Below are 20,001 nucleotides of genomic sequence, written 5' to 3' on the forward strand. Positions count from 1 at the left end.
AAGGTGTCCTTGACAACCTATAAAATCATCTCCTGAAGAACCAGTAGCATCAGTCTCAAATGATAATGTCAGAATTTTAGAATTTGTCATAGCTGGGCAGAATCAAAGATACTTGTGGTAGGACTTTCTGAGCTCTTGGCCAATCACCAAACTCGGACTTGATTAATGCAGCATTGCCTATTCTAGAGCAGCACATGGAAAACCAAGTAGGAATTAGATTTACCCTTAATATAAATAAAGAAATAGGTTAAATAAGGGTCAAGAAATACATAAATCCTAGTATTTTATCTCTGTATGCATTGGCTTAAAGTTTCTCTTTTCACCTTCCTCTGGTTGTGCAATCAGTAGTGTTTGCAAGAACCACAACAGTTCAGACATATGAAGGTGGGGCAGACAACATGTCTATATCTGGGGTAGACAGGAAGATTTAGGGAAGACGGGGGCCTGACACTTATACTCTCAAATATCCAGGAAGATTTAATTTACTTTATTTTTATAGGTTTCAGCTTTAAGATGTATGCTTAATAATGATAATTTGTTAAATAATTTTAGAGTTTGTAGCATTAAAGGAAATTCATATATTCCATTAAATAATAGAATTATTTATGTTTGTATTAAAAGTATATTTTTAAAGAAAGTTTCATTTGTAACATTTATTTTATTTTTAGGTGTAAACAATTACAATTGACCACAATTCGAGCATTCTTTGATCTTATTGATGCTGATACTAAACAAGTATGTATTTTTAAACTAAAAGTTATTTCAGTGAAGTAAAAGCTTTTGTTAGAGCAGTGATAGATTTAATACGTATTTTTACTTTGATGAAAATAGAAGCCTACACCTTATATTGACTGTAATTAGTTTGAAAATGGAAATATCTATTTTTATCTGTAATCTTTGATAACTATTAATAATTAAGAATGCATTAAAAATGAAAAAGTGAGAATACCTTAAATCTTCCTCAGTTCTTCCCCTTTACCGTTTAAAATTTAATATATGTCCTTCTGACTTTTTGTTTTTTACCTTAAGGGAAATACTTATTACAAATATCCTTATACAGTAGGATCAAAATATCTACATTCATTGAATAACACAAGCTCACCAGAACTTAAATTATGTACTTCTAGAGTTAAACCTTTTCTGTATTGATATTTTACATATAAACTCTCCCAACTAGTGATTTTCTAAGTTGTTCAGTTAGCAGGGTACCTGGAAATCATATTACTCATTCATCTCTTTCTTGTCTGCCAGCAGATAAATAGTAATGGGCACCAAGGATTTCAGCAAAATTCAGAGAATTCTATTAACTTAATTTTTTTTTTCCTGTTAATTGGGAACACATTGCCATTATTCATCATAAGCAGCCTTTCACCTCAGGTCACTTTGCAGTGCATCACTGTTCCATAGAAGCATGTTTTGAGAACTACAACTCTGGCTTCTCCTTTTGGAGAAAACGTTCCTTGTATTTTTGGTAATTTTTTCCATTATGGCATATATTTTTGGATTCTTTTTCCTGGAGGCCCCAGTTCTTTGAGAGACTATTATGTGTGGCTTCTTTCTCAGCAAATCTCTGGGTAATGCTTCCTTATCATTGTGTCTTAACCTTGCTCCTAAGCATTCTCTCTTAGGAGTAGGGTAGTGTCTATATTTTTTTCCTTAACCCTTCAGGAAGCTGCATAACTATTATTAGGGAGAGATAGATATTTAGCTCTCTCCTGAAGAATGCAGTAAAAGAGAGACACAAGTTGATCTGTTTTACCACATTTTAAACCACAAGGTACCATATTTAAGTTCGTATATTTATTAAAGTAAGTCAGCTTCATAGAGTTAACGCTGTTAACATTGGAATCATGGAGTCATGGAATGTAAATGTTTTTCAGTTTTTCAACCTTGTTTTAATTGTGACTCTATTGCCAATGTGTTTAATCTGTTCAACCATATACAACAGTAGAATCAATTAAAATTTGTATTTGACCAGTTTGTATTTTAAATGACATTTGGTAGGTTTAGGAAAAACCCCATTTCAACTAATGAAGAACAGGTGAATCTCAGGTATATTATTTAAAAATTATACATCAAACTAATTTTAACAAATCAAATCTTGTTTTCCATTAAATTCTAAGGTAAGAAAATGCTAATACTAGCATGTAATAAATTATAATTCTGGATGGATAAGTATTTTACAGATACATTTTAAGGGACAAATGAGAAATTTTTGACTAATACTGCTAAGGATCAAAATAATATGAAACTGAGCTCTCTTTCACAAACTCAGTGTATATGATATACTAAACTAAATATTAGACAATAAAATGTTAGGATATGATTCCTACTCCTCAAGAAGCATATAGTTGAGGAGGAGAAACAAACATATATACAGGGAAACTAACTCAAAACATAGTTAGTCCCATGTTAAGCACTTAGAACAGTGCCTGGCCCACAGTAAGTAACTGTTGGCTCTTATTATTATTACTTGAAACAAAGTTTCATTAGGTCATCACAGTGGATATAAAAGGATACAGAATGTATCAATGTTCTTTCTAGATAACTCAAAATCCCAAGAAGAAATTGTCAGTTTTGAATCACCACTTCATAAGACACCCAGCAAAACACTTTGAGGAAAATCCATCAATAATTTCTGACTTAACAGGTCGGTAGTAATAGCATGTTTTAATTTTAAGTAGAGTTTTGAGTATTATTTTTAGGTAAATTTGTCATTAGCAGACAAATTCTTTAAAACTGTAATGCTTCAGGTATTATAATCCTATTATATTTTATTAATTTCCCTATGCTGGTTTCTTATGAGGTTCTTGGCTAAGGAGGGGAAAAGTAAAAAATGTAAAAGTAAAAAGATGTTGCTGATAAAATTTTGTACTGAAAATAACATGACAGTAGAAAAATTTTAAAGCGTTAAATGTCTCTATTCTCCTGACAGCCACGTAAAATAAATTCTATATTATTCTTGACTTAGTTTCTCAGTATCATTCTTCAGTCTTTCGGTTTAACAGCATATCTTTTGCTGGTACATTTTGTTTTTATATGTATCTGTCATGCTCTACTTAGTTTGGAAAATGAAATATTTGTTTTCTTCTGTTGATACTTCTTAGAGTTAGACATCAGAAAGATTTTAAATGCTTTCCATGATCTGAATGCTCCTTGGTGATGAGCATATAGAGAACATCTCATTAGATTTTCTATTTTAAAATAGCCAGTGTTCAGGAAACTGCTTCTTTTTCAAATCCTGTTGTGATTGAGAAGGATTCAGTAAAAGAAATCACTTAATGTTTTTTAAAAAGCCAAACAAATTAATTTCTTTTGCCTTAGGGACATCTATGTGGGTTCCAGTAAAAGTGTCCAAATGGACCTATGTGGCTTACAATGTAAGTATACCACCAATGGATTTAAAATTTTTTTTCAAGAATATTTTAGTATTTATTTTTCAAAGCTAGACTTTTTAAAGAAGATAACGTTATTTTCCCATACTAAATCAGTTTAGTAATAATTCCTTAATATCTAGTCTGTTCAATTTTCCAGTTTTATGATAACTGTCAAATTTTTTGTTGTTTCTTTGTTTTCCAGTTTGTTTAAATCAGGGTACAAACAAGGTGTACGTATTGTTGATATGTCTCTTATTCCTCTTTTAATATCTAATACTTCCTTCACCCTTTTTTTTCCTTGCAGTTTATTTGTTGGAAAAAAATAAAAAAACTAGTCATTTGTCCTATAGAGTTTCACACAGTCTTGATTTTGCTGATTGCACTCCTGTAATGTCATCCAGTATATTCCTTTCCCTACTCTTTCCTGTGACTTGGTAGCTGGATCTTGGATCTAGATGCTTCATCAGATTCAGGTTTTTGTTTTGTTTTTGTTTTTACTAGACTCTCTCTCTTTTTGTGATGTTAGCAGCTATTGATGAAGAAGGCCTAGAGTCATTAATAGGGAGTACAAAAGCAATGAGACTCCGATTATTCCTTCTTCATTTATTAACTGAAACACTATATAGAAAAACTTCTCATCTACTAAATTTATCAAAAGTAGAACAGATTACAAAGGAAAAAAATGATAATTCTTTGGATCTTATATTTACTGGTTTTTAGAGTAGTGAGTTGGCTCACAAACACCCTCCATCAGTGACCATAAGATGTTTTGGGGGGTTTTTCCTCCAGTGTTATTATGAGCTTAAACATTTTTGTGTTTCTGTCTAAACTAAAATACTAAAATTGTTCTATCTTTGATACTAAAATTGCTATTAAAACTGTTCTGTCCTTGACCAGTGGAAGCCATTTCAAGGTAGGCTCCTGAATCTTTTTGATATAGCTGCTCTTTAGTTGTCTTTGATATTTTCCTCACTGTCTAGTATGAGAAAGTATTTTAGCTCATTGTGTATCATCTCCCGTCCCAGACCTTGAATCTGCTTTTTCTCAAAGAAGCTCTTCCTATTATTTGGGAAACAGTATCTGCAAACCATAATTTGGGAACTAGAGATGTTTATGGCTAGTAAGTTAGCATTTCTAAGGCCTTTTCAGTAAACAGAGCTAAGAAATGTATTTTATCTTGGTCATAAGGCCAAAAACCAAGCCCAAACAAAAAAAACATGCATTCATACTGATACTTCCAAGACAAATTCAGGTCTACAGGGTTTATACCTGATCTATCTTGCATCTGTATCTTCTTCCCATTCCTAGATTATTGGTTCTCAACAACACCAAGAATGATAGAATTAAAATAATTAATTAGAATAATCATTCATTACTTTATCTGAATTTTTGAATGATGAAATTATCTACTCATAATTTATTGTGTTTTCCCTCTTTTTTTAGGAATCTGATAAAATATATTTTACATTTCCCCTTGCAAATCATAGAAGAATCTACACTCATGTCTATTGTCAGAGCACCATGCTGGTAAGATAATTGATACACTTTATGTAAATTTAAAAGGCTAACTGTTGTTTATTTTTAAGATTCAACTAGTATCTAGTAGGTATCATCTTTAGCTATGAACTATTATTAAATCTAATTAGTTGAAAAACATTTATCTGGAACAGAGTATTGATTGAAAAGTACTAATCAAAATGCTTCTGTAACTGATAATATATCTATACTATTAGCTTGTACCTTTGCCTCTAGTTTAGGTTTTTCTACTTTAGTTTCACTATGTTTAGGTTGAAGGAATTCAGTTCAGAGCTCCTTTAATTCTAAAATTCTATTAGTATTTTAAAGAATAGATATATTTAAGCAAAGCTATCCTTTGTTTTATAAAGTAAATCCTGTTTTTCCCATGGCTTCCATACTCAAATTTGCAGTACTTTTTATACCAAGTATTCTCTAAAATAGTATAGTAACTTTTTGTTAACAGTGTTGTCTGGACTTACAGTATCAGTATGATGATTTTGTTTGTGTATTTCTTTTTAATGAGTACCTACTATGCTAGAAATATGTTAGATGCTTTAGCATGCTTTTGTTATATTAGGTCTGTTTAAGTAATAATTTATCAGCACTTCTTACTTTCAGGAATTTGTTTCCCAATTTGGGTTCCTTTCTCTCTATTCTGATTTTTTCCCCCTCATGTCCTAGGATTCTTCACTTTATATTTGCATCTTTCATAATTTAAGTTCCCTCGTTTCCCTTTTGTTGGATTATTTGTATTTTTTAGGACTAGGATCTACTATATTACTTAGTTGGTTGATACCACCATTTGATGTATAGTAAAGTCTTTAGAAAAGATGGTAGGCAGGCACTGTGGGCTAGGTGCTAATGAATACTAATTTTAGTGGAATTGCCACAGTTTTGCATCTCTTACCAGAGACAGACTACCATCTCTCAGCCTAAAATTTGGATGAGTAGTTTATCCCAAGAGAATCTGGCCCTGAGAGTGATGGCTTAAAATATCTACACTCCTACTAAATTCCAAATCAGAATGTCAGTATTATATTGAGAAAAATCCTTGCCAAAGTGCAAATTATCCATTTGGCTTATTGGAGGATCCCTTTTCTGTAACTAAGGTCCATGGGTGAAGTATTACTAGTCATGTGGAGAATTTGTTTTAAATGTTTTCAATTTTTATCATAGAAGTTTTCAAACATACAAAAGTAGAGAGAGAATATAATAAATTCTTACTTAACCATCACACAGCTTTAACAGTTATCAATATTCTGCCATTCTTACTTGATTTATCCCTTCCTCACTTTTTTGAGTGAAGCATTTTTAAAGCAAAATCCAGGCATTTTATCAATATATATTTCAGTACGTTTTTATAACAGATAAGAATTTTACATATTATTATAATACTAATAATATTATATAATAATAATATTATTATATTATTTTATCCAACAAAATTAATTACTTATTCCTTAATATCATGTGGTATCCAGTCCATGTTCAATTTTCCTCTGTTCATTTAAGTTTTAAGTTAGCTTGTTTGAATCAGAATCCAAAAAGTACATACATTGCATTTGATTCATATGTCCTATGTCTTTTTTAACAGCCCCCTCTTTTTTTCCCCCATGCCATACATTTGTTCTGGGTTTAGTTGATTGTATTCTTGTGGTATCTTTTAACATGTATTTCTTTTAGTGAAATAGTGACACTTTTAGTGACAAAAATCAGTGGACTGATATATCAGTGGACTCAGGTCACATTGGCATGATCCATTCATTATAAAGTTCCTAGTCAGTCTTTCACCTAATGATTTTAACAGCCATCGAGGATGTATTTTTTACTGTAGATAGATTTTTTTTTTAGATCTATAAATTTTATAATCAAGTAGCATTTTCTTTTCTGTGCACTTCAGGAGTTAGTAAATTCTGAGTGACTTTTTCTAAGATTTTTAATACAAGTTTTAAAATTAGCTGAGTTAGGGGTGTTTACTAGATGACCTGAAATTGTTCTTTGACACCTTCTAGGTTATAACAACATGGTGTTTTAGGGTGGATTTGAATAATACTTTATTCAGTCTGTTAGTGAATGAATCAGAATCCCCTAGACACCAAAGTAAGTAGTGTGCAGTATTGGCAATTTTCATAATAAGGGCTGTCTTTGAGTTGCAATAACTGCAAAAACCTATTACAAAAGTGAATTGGATCTTGAGAGGTTGCTAGATTCTCTTTGTCTAGGCTATGCAGATCTGTTCTGTTGCCTTGCTTTATAATGTCACGTGGTGGTTCTGGTAAACACAGGTAACTGATAAAAGAGTTTACTGAAGTATTTTGCCAGCAGTGGAGAGTAGAGAAATACCACATTGTATTTGTTTTCTTTCAGCTTGCTTTTTTGAATTCTTGAAAAATATCTTAAAATTTTATTTAAGCTTGATGAGGGCAGAGGCTGTGTCTGCTTGATTCATCATTTTTCTTGAGGGCTTAGCATAATTCCTTGGCCCTGGAATGGACTTTATAAATATTAATTGAATGAAAGGATTGATATTTTTATTGTCCTGTCTGTATACTAAGGAAAAATATATGTAGCTGTCTCAGCAGTGTTTCTCATTCTCTTATGCCCTGGTACGATTTCAGTAGTTGGATCGTTAGATCTTGGAGCATTGCTCTTACTACTTCATTAAAAGTTAGAGTGAAGATCTTGGGTCATACTGCTTTTAAATGACTGAAGCTGAATACATAATATTGTTAAAATACCACAACCATCTCTGCAGCATTCCCAGTCTGCGCTAGTAAAGTAACAACTAGCTTTAGTCTTAAACCCTTGGAATTGTGCTTCAATCCAAGCACATTCTCAGTTGCATAAAAGTTATCTGCCTAGTAATCAAATGAGCACTTAAATGATAAACTAAAAAGCTGTACTTAGATTATTTTTAATTACTTGGCTCTGGATTTTTTTCTTTTTCTGTTTGTGTGAAAGTCTACCTCTAGTTGTTCTCTTCTAGTTTTGTTAAAATATAGGTTACTTTCTATGTAAGTACCTAATTAAAGTGTGGACATTGCTGAACTCTAAAAGTGTTGGTTCAGAAATGAAAATTGCTTAGCAGTATGCTGTGGAGAGATAACCTATCAGGTTACTCTCTCATACTGCTGCTCCAGGTTACTTGCTTTACCTGTCTATGTTGACATTAGACTTCTTTGCCTCACCTTGACCTGTTTGACTTTTGAGAACATTTTGAATACGTTTCTAAACAATAAGTTGTTATTTTATGTTTCCATTGTGCCTACTGACCTAATGATTTTAGCTTTGTGTCTTTTTGTGTCTTTAGCTTTTGTCTTTTTTAGCACCTAGCCCACATAAACAGTGAAATGCCTGTTTTATATAATTATTTTCTACAATATTTAGTGTGTTTTATTTTGTGTTATTAATCAATAGGATACAAATAGCTGGATTTTTGGCTGCATAAACAGCACTTCTATGTGGTAAGTGTTTTGAACATAAGGCCCTCTGTTCATTTTTCTCAACATAAGATATACTCAAGTCACACTTTCAGAATAGCTTCAGATTTTTTTTTTTTTTTTCTGCGGTACCCGGGCCTCTCACTGCTGTGGCCTCTCCCGTTGCGGAGCACAGCCTCCGGACGCACAAGCTCAGCGGCCATGGCTCATGGGCCCAGCTGCTCCGCGGCATGTGGGATCTTCCCGGACCGGGGCACGAACCTGGGTCCCCTGCATCGGCAGGCGGACTCTCAACCACTGCGCCGGACTCTCAACCACTGCGCCACCAGGGAAGCCCCAGATATTTTTTTTTTTTTTAAGCTTAACAGTTTGCTTTTTTCTTTTTAATATAAATTTATTTCTTTATGGCTGTGTCAGGTCTTTGTTGCTGCGTGCGGGTTTTCTCTAGTTGCAGTGAGTGGGGGCTATTCTTCGTTTTGGTGTGCCAGCTTCTCATTGCAGTGGCTTCTCTTGTTGTGGAGTACGGACTCTAGGCGCACGGGCTTCAGTAGTTGTAGCTTGCGGTCTCTAGGGCGCAGGCTCAGTAGTTGTGGCGCACGGGCTTGTTTGCTCCTCAGCATGTGGGATCTTCTGGACCAGGGATCGAACCTGTGTCCCCTGCATTGGCAGGAGGATTCTTAACCACTGTGCCACCAGGGAAGTCCCACTTCAGATATTCTTAAGCTCATTTTGCTACTAAATTATAGTATTGATTTTAAAATTAAAAATAAAGAAAATTAACATACTAGTAATTTTTGCAAACATTGATAGTTGGTTGCTAGGAAAAACTACGTTTTGTTCCCCAAAGGACTATGTGGATAAAGTGTATTGTGTTAGACCTATTAGACTTGAGTTCATTAGAACCGTCTTTGGTAGGTCTACAGATGGTTTCTTTTTGCTCCGAAGCTCATTTTTAATTTATAATACTTTAATATATTTGTCCTTTAATTATATTTTCATATTTATTTCCAAGCCGGCAAGGGGTTGATTTATCATGGAAAGCTGAACTGCTGCCAACAATTAAGGTAAATTGTGGATTTAGAATGTTAATATCCAGGTGAAAAAATATTTGAGCATATAAGCATGTACAGTATGGTCTTTGATTAATTCTAGGTATTAAATAAACTTGAAATTTGCTAATATACATTTTAGAAATATTTTCTCTGGAAATACATTTAATGGAGAATAACATGCAATTATTTCTTAGCTTTCAGAGGTGAAAACTATAAGTCATCAATCCTAAATAAAATTAAATCTATATGTTATAGCATCATACTAAGAGATAGATAAATTTTTAAGATTCAATTTGAGGGTTTGTTTGGAATGGTCTGTCTTAAAATATTAAGTTGAATATACTCAGAATTCATTTTGGGGAGGACCTACAGTAGGGAAGTAAGCATCTCAAAAAGACACAAAGCAATTTTCAGTTTCAGTGTCATCTGTGGTTAAGCACTTCAGTAACTATCTACTTTTATATAGTACTCCATGGAATTTATTTAATAATTGTTAATGATTTCCTTAAGCAACTGTGGTAGGTCAGCACATCTTTACAAAAGGCTCATTTGCACACTCATAAAATCTATTGTTGAGAAAATAAAACAGTTCTAAAATTTGATGAAAATATCTGTTCTAATTTTCAAATTGTATTTATTATAACTGATAATCATATGCCAGTTGATAGTTTTTAGTCTTCAAGTAAATCTATACTTTAGAATATATTGTCATGATGAATACTATATTCATAGGGTTGAATGTGAAGTCCTCTGGTTGGTCCCGATCATCTCCCAACTCCAGTTAGTTATTTGTGCTCATGAATGTTTATTTATCTGTATGTTTAGTCAGCTCTGTCCTATACCAATGAGAGGAATGATGACAGGATGAATAATTGCAAGTCACTTACACTTGACTTCGGAATGATTGCAGTTATGTTCTGTGTCACCTTGGTCAGTCTTACTTTGTGCATGTTCTTTCATGTGGCTTTGTATTGATAAGACAAATAAGTGATTTGACTCATAAGAACATTTTTAAGGTCTCTCACTAGTTCTATCCTAACTGTCTAGGCAGGAGCAAAGCAAAAACAGAAGTATTAGGGTATACTTACTGATCAATCATTCATAAGATATATTAAATATTTCCTTGAATTTCCAGTTTGGATATCCTTTCCGGTCTGTAATTTAAGAGTTAGGAAGAAATAAATCATAAAAAAACCCGATAAAATGTTACTTTGCTACTATTTTAAAAAAATTATTTCTTAAATCATAATATCCTTTCTTTTTTTTAAGTCTCAAAGATTTAACAATGTATTCGTCTAGTTTTAGACCCCTGTGTTGTTTTTTCTAAGTGTAAGAAACAGCTGGCTGAGTAGTAGAACAAGATCTTCCAGCTGATTACTTTTTTTTTTTAATTTATTTATTGTATTTATTTATTTTATTTTTGGCTGCGTTGGGTCTTTGTTGCTGCGCACGGGCTTTCTCTAGTTGTGGCAAGCAGGGGCTACTCTTCGTTGCGGTGCATGGGTTTCCTCATTGAGGTGACTTCTCTTTGTTTTGGAGCATGGGCTCTAGGCACGCGGGCTTTAGTAGTTGTGCATGGGCTTAGTTGCTCCGTGGCATGTGGGATCTTCCCAGACCAGGGCTTGAACCCGTGTCCCCTGCATTGGCAGGCGGATTCTTCACCACTGCGCCACCAGGGAAGCTCCAGCTGCTTACTTTTTATAGTGGATACTAGAAGAAAGTGCCAGGCGGCATTAAAAGCCTACTGGAATTTAGGGGGAAAACTGGAAGAGAAAAGTTAGAAAATGAGGATTATAATACTCTGCTATCTTAAGCATTCTCAGTTGAAAAGGATTATAATTATTAAATGCAAATAAACTTTTCCATTGTAATTAAAATTATATATATGTGTGTTAGCCCATTTATAAAAAGCACACAAAATTATTTTGCTATGAAGTTGAAGGGAAAGGAAAGATTGAAGTGAAAAAATCTTGTGGGTTTTATTCATATTTATATCATCTCAACAAAGGTAATGTAAGATGAGAATCATACCACCTTTGGCACCTCTGATGACTGAACTGTTAATAAATAGATGGAATCCTCCAGCAAAGCACTTGTAAATTCGGTTTAGGGCCTTAACAGCATCAGTCACATGGAACTTTTCTGTCATGGTACAATGAAGACAGAAACCACAGCAGACCAACAATTGGGTAAGCCCAAATGGACTTATTGCTAAAAACAAACAAAACAATTAACTTTGAAAAGAAATCTAAGTTAATGAGAAAAATTACCTAGTCACTATTGTGCCTAGATCATACTTTAGCACCACAGCTTTGCCCTACACACAGCAGCAGAACTTGAAGGGTTTCTGACATCCAAACGCTGGTGTTTGATTTTCTGTGTGTGTTGCCTCAGCATTAAGGTCATTTTACCCTTAAAACACTGAAAAATTTCCAAACTTCATATTAACCTTACCTGTCAGTGTAACAATTTCATGAATATTATCTTCCCAAATTCCTACTGACATTGTAACTATATGGGAACTTAACTTTATAAGTAAATGTATTTTGACACACTGATATCTTTTTAAAGTATTCTGATCCTAAAAAAAAAAATTCTTGAGGAAAAAAATTATTCTTGAGAATAAATAACAAAAGTTCTCAGTGGATAGCTACACAGAGTAACCATGGTTCTTTCTAATTAATTTATCTTTCATATTGTCTACCACCTGTCTGGTTGGTTTCAGTTGCCTTTAACTTTGGTTTCTGTGGCTCTCTTAAGGCCCTTTAATTTACATTGGAATATGTAAGTGTGTTGCAGAGACTTTGCTAAGTTGAGGTGCAGTCCAGGAGTTTAACAAGCACTCCCAGGTGAATCTGGTCAGGTTGTTTGAGGACCACTGGTTGACAGTTCTCTTTAGAACCTCTATCCAACTTGCCCACATTGGTGCTTCGGAAGAACAGTGGAGAGTATTAAGTGCAGAAATTTCTTAATGTACACGGATTGTCACAGCATATAACTACTCACACCCTCGCCACATCTACTGTCAGGAAAAAAAAAATAAAAGACTTGAAAACTGTATTTGGTGGCCTGGGTTTTCATTAGGTAGACCAGTCTCCAATCTGTTCATTCCTCAAAATATGGACTGTAAGATAAGGTCTTTAGTTTTAAGAAAAGAATAGATGCTCATTTGGTGAGGTGCATTATTAGACTTACTGTGTTCATGTCACTTACTGAATACGTTCCAGGGAATGATGTTCATACACATCATTAGCCAGCAACTGTTTATTACTTGGGCTAGATCAGAATCATTTGAGATTAAGTTGCAATTCTTCCATCATATTGAGCATCCATTCATTCATCAACTGTTGAATGCTCTTTGTCATATACTACCAAGATAACTGTAGAAATCATACTGTAACATTATACAAAACAAGTAGACAAATTGTAAGAAACATCAAGTCTGGAAATAATTATGTAAAATAATTAAATTTAATGTTAAATGTCATTTATCTTACATGAAGGGATACAGTTCAAGGAATATTTTTGGCAGTCCATATTTACATAATTATTAGAAATTTGACCTTCAGCAGGCTCATTGACCTGAAAATGTAAACATGGGCATTTTATGAAGTACTGAGCATAAAGTTTGAAGTCAGTTTTTTCATGACTTACTAGGTAAGAAATAAATGTTTGTAATTTATCTTTCTTTTAACATGCTTTAAGCTCTATATATCCTGAGAAATAAAATCAGCTTTTTTTCATCCTTTTTTAGTCTCTGACGTTAAGACTTCAAGACTATCCATCTTTGTCTCATCTTGTTGTTTATGTACCATCTATTCATGGAAGTAAGGTAACAAACAAATTAAGGTTGTTTTCAGAATGTTTTGGGGATACTCATGCTAAATATTTAAAATTATTTTGTGATGAATTCTTCAGCTTAGGGCTTATCTGAAACAGTGGCCAGGTTGGTGATCCACCTAAGACTGTTTAAAGCATTAGGGTCATCTACTCTAACTTGAACTAAGCAGAATAAATCCAAGTCTCTTTGTTTCAAGTGGGAATTAGTTCTACTTTATCAGTCTTTCAAAATCCGTTAATTATTTGTTTTTCTTTTTGTTTTTGTTTTTGCGTTACGCGGGCCTCTCGCTGTTGTGGCCTCTCCCGTTGCGGAGCACAGGCTCCGGACGCGCAGGCTCAGCGGCCATGGCTCACGGGCCCAGCCGCTCCGCGGCATGTGGGATCTTCCAGGACCGGGGCACGAACCCGTGTCCCCTGCATCGGCAGGCGGACTCTCAACCACTGCGCCACCAGGGAAGCCCCAAAATCTGTTAATTATTGAGTACTCTCTTATGTGCAAGACTATGTGCCAGGAATTATAGGAGGCACACAAATGAGAAAGACATGAACCCTGTTCTCAAAAAGCTACCTACTGTTGGGCAGCGGGAGAGAAATATATTTGGTGGCCAGGGAAAGGGTGAGAATGAAAGAGTTATCCAAAGTGTATAAAACAAATCAGAATATAGCAAATCCATGAAAAGTGTTAAAGGGGGAGATATCTCTGATTGATGAAATAAAAAAAGGCATTATTATGAGGTGGTATTTAAAATTGCCTTAAAGGATAGTTAGGGTTTTTATAGGTAGAATGAATATTCTAGACCTGGGATATCTAATATAGGAGCCACTAGCACATGTAGCGATTTCAATTTAAATTAATTAAAATTAAAGTAAAAATTCAGTTCCTTAGCTGTATTAGCCACATTCCAGATGCTCAATAGTAACATCATTGCAGAAAGTTACAATAAACAGCACTGTTGAGACAAAGAAATAGTAAGAAATAGTAAGATCCAAACATGGACAGTGTAGAGTACGTTTGGAAAATAGTGAATAAGTAAATAGTAGCTTTAAAAGGATGGCTATCATGGGTGGAATAGTAGCGGAAGAAAAGTCTGGAAAAGTAGTTAATGGCCATATTCTGGAGGGCCTTGATTGGAAGATTCAGGACTTTATAGAATTCAGGAGTCAGTAGGGAAGTGAAAGATTTTTCACCATAGTAGTAATGGGATCAGAGTTATTTATTTTGGAAAATGAATCTATTTATGGTATAGGATAGATTAGAAGAAGAGAGAACAGGCACCTCATATAGGATTATGAAAGCTTGTACTAGTGAAGTGGGAGTAGAAATAAAAGGATGGTGATTTTTGAGAGAAGTAGGCAGGGAAAGAAGAAGATGGAGGTAAAAGACCCTCTACTCCCCTTTCCACATTTCACCCAGCAAACTTACCCTTCAAAATCTAGCCGAAGTGTCCCTTGTTTTCCTTTTCTAGACTACTCCAGTAACCTCTTACTTATTCCCAGGATATTTTGTTTATAACTTCTTTGAGGACTATATTATACCGAGTTATAATTTATTTGTTTACGTCTTTATTGCCATCACCATAGTATGAATTCATTCAGAGTAAGGACCAGATAGGTTTTACTCTAGTTTGCATCCTCAACCTTTAGTGACTACCACATAAATGCTCAAAAAAGTGTTTCTTGAATGAGAAAGTTAATGAGATTTGGGGCCAATATCATAGGAAAATTTAAAGGAAAAAAGAAAAGGGGATGTAGTTAGGAGAAGTCTCAAAGATTGAGTCTCACGAGTACCTTATAATGGATTCATTGTTTTGTTTTGCTTAGCTCAAGTGAGAGGTAATTCAGCATCTTCAATACTAAAAGCTCTCTTTAAGGGTTTTTCTTTCAGGTAAGTTGGTTTTGAATGAATTTAACACTTCCCAAACTTGGAAAGGGCTTCCTTGGTTATTCCAAGAAATTAATGAGCGTTTCGCAAATAGCCAGTCTTAGTGGCCTAATAAATACTTAATGTGTCTTAACGCTCTTTGGAAAGTAACACTGCTGACTCTAGTGTTGCATACCCAATCTCACAAGGATGGTAACTTAGGCCTTTCATAATTTTTATGTGTCTGTTATAGCCCATCATCAGAAGGATACATATATTTAAATGTATATACATATATATTTTTTTTTTTTTTCCCTGCGGCACGCGGACCCCCCACCGTTGTGGCCTCTCCCGTTGCAGAGCACAGGCTCCGGACGCACAGGCTCAGTGGCCATGGCTCACGGGCCCAGCCGCTCCGCGGCATGCGGGATCCTCCCAGACCGGGGCACGAACCCGCCTCCCCTGCATCGGCAGGCGGACTCTCAACCACTGCGCCACCAGGGAAGCCCAGGATACATATATTTAAATAGGCAGTTCAAAATTTTCTTAAGTCAACTAATCATCTTAATATAGTTTTCCAAGTGTAAATATGGAATTACTTGCATTTTTTGATGACGGAAAACAATAATTAAGTCCATTAGAAATTTACTTACATTGTATATTTCAGAGACAGACTCTTGAATTCTTTCTTTTTTGGGTAAGGGTTTATTCCATAAAGAAATGGCCAAATTTTTAAAGCAATAATAAAAGTTGTATTATTTTAAATACCTGTTAAAGTGATGTAAAATTGCTTCCCTGTCTCAGGCAATGTGTCACCCAAAGATACTTGTAAAAATATAATGAATTATCCTGTTGAATAAATGATTTCTCTATAACAGCTGTTTTCTGTAGTGAAAATATCTGACAGTGTTCTTTGCCTTCTAATTAAAGAGGGAAAAATAAAAGCAGAGCCCCTTAGTTTTTTTCTTTTATTCCCTCGTGTGTGTACATTCTCATTTTCCCTCATCTGTTTTTCATTTTCAAAAACAGTCAAAACTCCACCCAAGAGGCAAACAACATAACACAGCTTAAAATACAATCCAAGGTGTAGTTACTGGAAAAGCCTAGGATAGACCCCACTGACTTTCCACTTATTGTAGACAGCAAACTACTTGCTAGCTACAGTTAGGCATCGGATTAATTTCTTCCTCAGCTCATATAAATAGATCAGAGTAATTTGGTTGGATTGTGAAAATGATTTTAATGAAACTGTTCTTATTGTAGACAGCTGAGAGCAAGGTTCGTTATGCCACTGTAGAAATGTTATTAGATAAGAAATGCCATTACAGAGATTGCAGTGATGCAGATGTCACATTTTAGGTTCACTTTTTTTGAGATAGTGTTTTTTTTTCCTTTGTACATAGTGAATCTCTTTGCCATTTATTATAATCTCTGTTTAGCCTGAAATAATCTTACATGAATAACATTAGCCATCTGTAGATGAATGGCAGTATGTCTCCAAAAGCCTTTTGTAGTCTAATTAGACTGCTGAAACATACTAAATATGCAATTTTTGAAAAGATGTAACAAAATCACATTTCTTTTTGAGTATGAAAGAATTCAGAGATATATTACCTAAATTCTTAATTATCTTGAGTTAATCTTGGCTCTTAATGCTTTGATCCATCGTTTATGGTCCTTCTTCTATAAACACCTAAAACTAGCTGCAAGAAAACTTTGCTGTACATCTGCTCTTACAGAAATGACCCTCTAATAAATTTATCTATTAAGTTAAGCTTTGTCACCAAATTCTCTTAGCTTAGCATCTCTCCTTGAGGAATTCATGCCCCCTAAATTTAACCAGGGTTAGAGTGTAATAGATAATAAATAATACCTTCTTCAAAACTGAAGTTTATAGATTTTTGTTTTCTACTCAGATATCAAGTGAAGATATTTTACTATAAATTTAATTCTATTTTTTCCTAATAAATCGATGTTTTATATTCCAGTTTGTTGTAGATTGTGAATTCTTTAAAAAAGAGACAAGATCCATACAGCTTCCTGTAACTCATCTTTTTTCCTTTGGTAAGTACTTTGATTTTGGAAATCTTAAGAATTGCTTCTATTTTTAAGAGTGTTGATTTATTTTGCCAGTTAGTTGCAATAATGCAGAGCCCTAACATTAAGTGTTTTTTGTGTATTTCAAGCGTAGTTCTTAGAATAACCACGTGATATGGCTTAGTGGTTTGATTTTTAAGTAGGCCAGCAATCATTTTCTGAGAAATGAACCTTATTTTTTTAAATAGACTTTATTTATTTATTTAAATATTTATTATTTATTTATTTCATTTATTTTTGGCCACGTTGGGTCTTAGTTGCAGCACACAGGATCTTCGTTGAGGCACGCGGGATCTTTCGTTGCGGCGCCCAGGCTCTTCGTTGTGGTACACGGTCTTCTCTCTAGTTGTGGCGTGTGGGTTTTCTCTCTCTAGTTGTGGTGTGCAGGCTCCAGGGCACGTGGGCTCTGTAGCTGTGGCGCACAGGTTCCAGAGCGTGTGGGCTCTGTAGTTTGCAGCATGTGTGCTCTCTAGTTGAGGCATGTGAGCTCAGCAGTTGTGGTGCGCGGGCTTAGTTGCTCCACGGCATGTGGGATCTTAGTTCCCTGACCAGGGATCGAACCTACGTCCCCTATGTTGTAAGGCGGATTCTTTAGCCCTGGACCATGAGAGAAGTCCCAGAAATGAACTTTAAAATAAACTTATCCATGATCGTATACATTTGCAGGTAATTGTGTGTATGTGTTTTCACATGAACTTATACTACATATAGGCCCTTTTTATAAAAGGTTTATTCTAAGATATAAATTACTACCTGCCATCTGAAGGTTTCAAGATTGCTCTAAATATTTCCCTTTTTTTTGTTGTTGTGGTAACATACACATAACTAACTATTCCTTTAAATTTTATTTTGAAATAATTTTAGACTTACAGAAAAATCACAGAAAGAGTAGAGTTCCCACATAGCTCTCATTCACCTTAACATAAACGATAAAATTGTCAAAACTAAGAAATTAGCACTGGTACAATACTGTTAACTACAGTTTTATTTGGTTTTCATTGGATTTTCCACCAGTGTTCTCCAGGTTCCCATATTGCATTTAGTTGTCATGTCTCCCTAGTTTCCTCTGATCTTTGATAGTTCCTCAGTCTTCCTTTGTCTTTTATAACTTTGAGGCCCTTGAAGAGTATTGGCCAGTTATTTTGTAGAATATCTCTCTATTTGGCTTTGTCTAATGCTTTCTTATAATTAGATTGAGGTTATGCATTTTGGGCAAGAATATCACAGGAGCAATGTGAACTTCTCAGTGTATCATATCAGAGGATACATGATGTCACTGTGTGTAATTACTAATGATGTGGACCTTGATCACTTCTTGGTTAATGTGTTGTCTGCCAGGTTTCTCCACTGTAAAGTTGCTGCTTTGCTTTTCTCTTTGTGATTAATAAATATCTTGGGGGAGATACTTTGAGAATGTGTAAGTGTCCTGTTTTTCTTCAAAATAACCCACTAATTTTAGCATCCATTGGTTTATCTAGTCTGAAGCAATTATTACTGGCATTCTATAATTATTGGAATTCTTCCTAAGGGAAAGTTGTCCCTTTTCCCCCATTTATTCATTTTTTATTTATGTCACTATGGACTTATGGATATTTATTTTATTTATTGGGATATAATGGAATATTATTGTTACTTTTTTTTTTGGCTTAAGTTGCTTCAGCTTTGGATGTTGGGAGCTCTTGTTAAGTTGGCTCTTGTGCTCTTTTGGCATGCCAAATTTTTTCAATATTTTTCTTTTGTATTCCATTCGTGAAAAGAATCTGTTACTTGAGAGAGGAAACTTCCTTTAAGATTTTTATCCCTCCCTCACCGTTTTTTTTTTTTTGGTTGAAGAATACACAGAACAATACAGAAATGACAACTCTAAACCACCTACCTCATTAAAAATAGCAAGCTTGGACTTCCCTGGTGGCGCAGTGGTTGAGAATCCGCCTGCCAATGCAGGGGACACGGGTTCAAGCCCTGGTCTGGGAAGATTCCACATGCCGCGGAGCAACTAAGCCCGTGCGCCACAACTACTGAGCCCTCATGCCGCAATGACTGAAGCCCGGGAGCCTAGAGCCTGTGCCCTGCAACAAGAGAAGCCACCGCAATGAGAAGCCCCCGCACAGCAGTGAAGAGTAGCCCCCGCTCGCCGCAACTAGAGAAAGCCCGCGCGCAGCAACGAAGACCCAATGCAGCCAAAAATAAATAAATAAATAAAATAAATTTTAAAAAAAAATAGCAAGCTTATAAAATAAGAGATCTACCCTCCCTTGCTCAAATTTTTGTAATTGTGACTCCATGATTACACATACCATATTCAATTCCATGTTCATTGAGGCAAATTCTCCTTGTTTTAATTTATGCTCAGCTAAACTGATTAATACTGTATAATGATAGGAAACCGCTTTCCTAGACATAATGGATATAGGTGCTTCTGGAATATGCTAAGCAATTTTAAAGTTAATCTATTAAAAGAAGAATGGGTCTTGATTTCTTCAGGTGACAAAATGAAAATTTTATTGTTGCTAAAATATACTCTGACAATAGTATGTAACTGATGTCCACCAATACTTTTGATATCTTAGATTTAATAATAAATTAAGACTTGAACTGTTTTAAAAGTGAGAACATTCAGGGAAGTTTATGCTTTGATTACTGGTGAATGTCTCACATTTTAAATTATAACACAGTCGAACACTTGTGGCTTATTTGTTGATGTTAAACAATCTTCCAAATGGGCCTACCAACATTTTGTTTTTGTTTTTGTTTTTTTTGCGGTACGCGGGCCTCTCACTGTGTGGCCTCTCCCGTTGCGGAGCACAGGCTTCGGA

The 20,001-nt window shown here is 34.7% G+C and overlaps 1 protein-coding gene across 1 annotated transcript in view; it reads left to right on the forward strand.

Moving 5' to 3' along the window:
• The window catches only part of PGAP1 (post-GPI attachment to proteins inositol deacylase 1), a 95,460-nt gene that overhangs the window by 28,435 nt on the left and 47,024 nt on the right, over positions 1-20,001 (forward strand). The window contains exons 7-14 of the mRNA XM_019939223.3: positions 669-735; positions 2,545-2,650; positions 3,325-3,380; positions 4,821-4,904; positions 8,313-8,359; positions 9,348-9,399; positions 13,142-13,219; positions 17,077-17,152. Coding sequence (XP_019794782.1) covers positions 669-735; positions 2,545-2,650; positions 3,325-3,380; positions 4,821-4,904; positions 8,313-8,359; positions 9,348-9,399; positions 13,142-13,219; positions 17,077-17,152 — 566 coding nt within the window. The remainder of the gene's footprint in view (positions 1-668; positions 736-2,544; positions 2,651-3,324; positions 3,381-4,820; positions 4,905-8,312; positions 8,360-9,347; positions 9,400-13,141; positions 13,220-17,076; positions 17,153-20,001) is intronic.

The sequence above is a fragment of the Tursiops truncatus genome, chromosome 7 (assembly GCF_011762595.2).
Source record: "Tursiops truncatus isolate mTurTru1 chromosome 7, mTurTru1.mat.Y, whole genome shotgun sequence".
Taxonomy (NCBI): Eukaryota; Metazoa; Chordata; class Mammalia; order Artiodactyla; family Delphinidae; genus Tursiops; species Tursiops truncatus.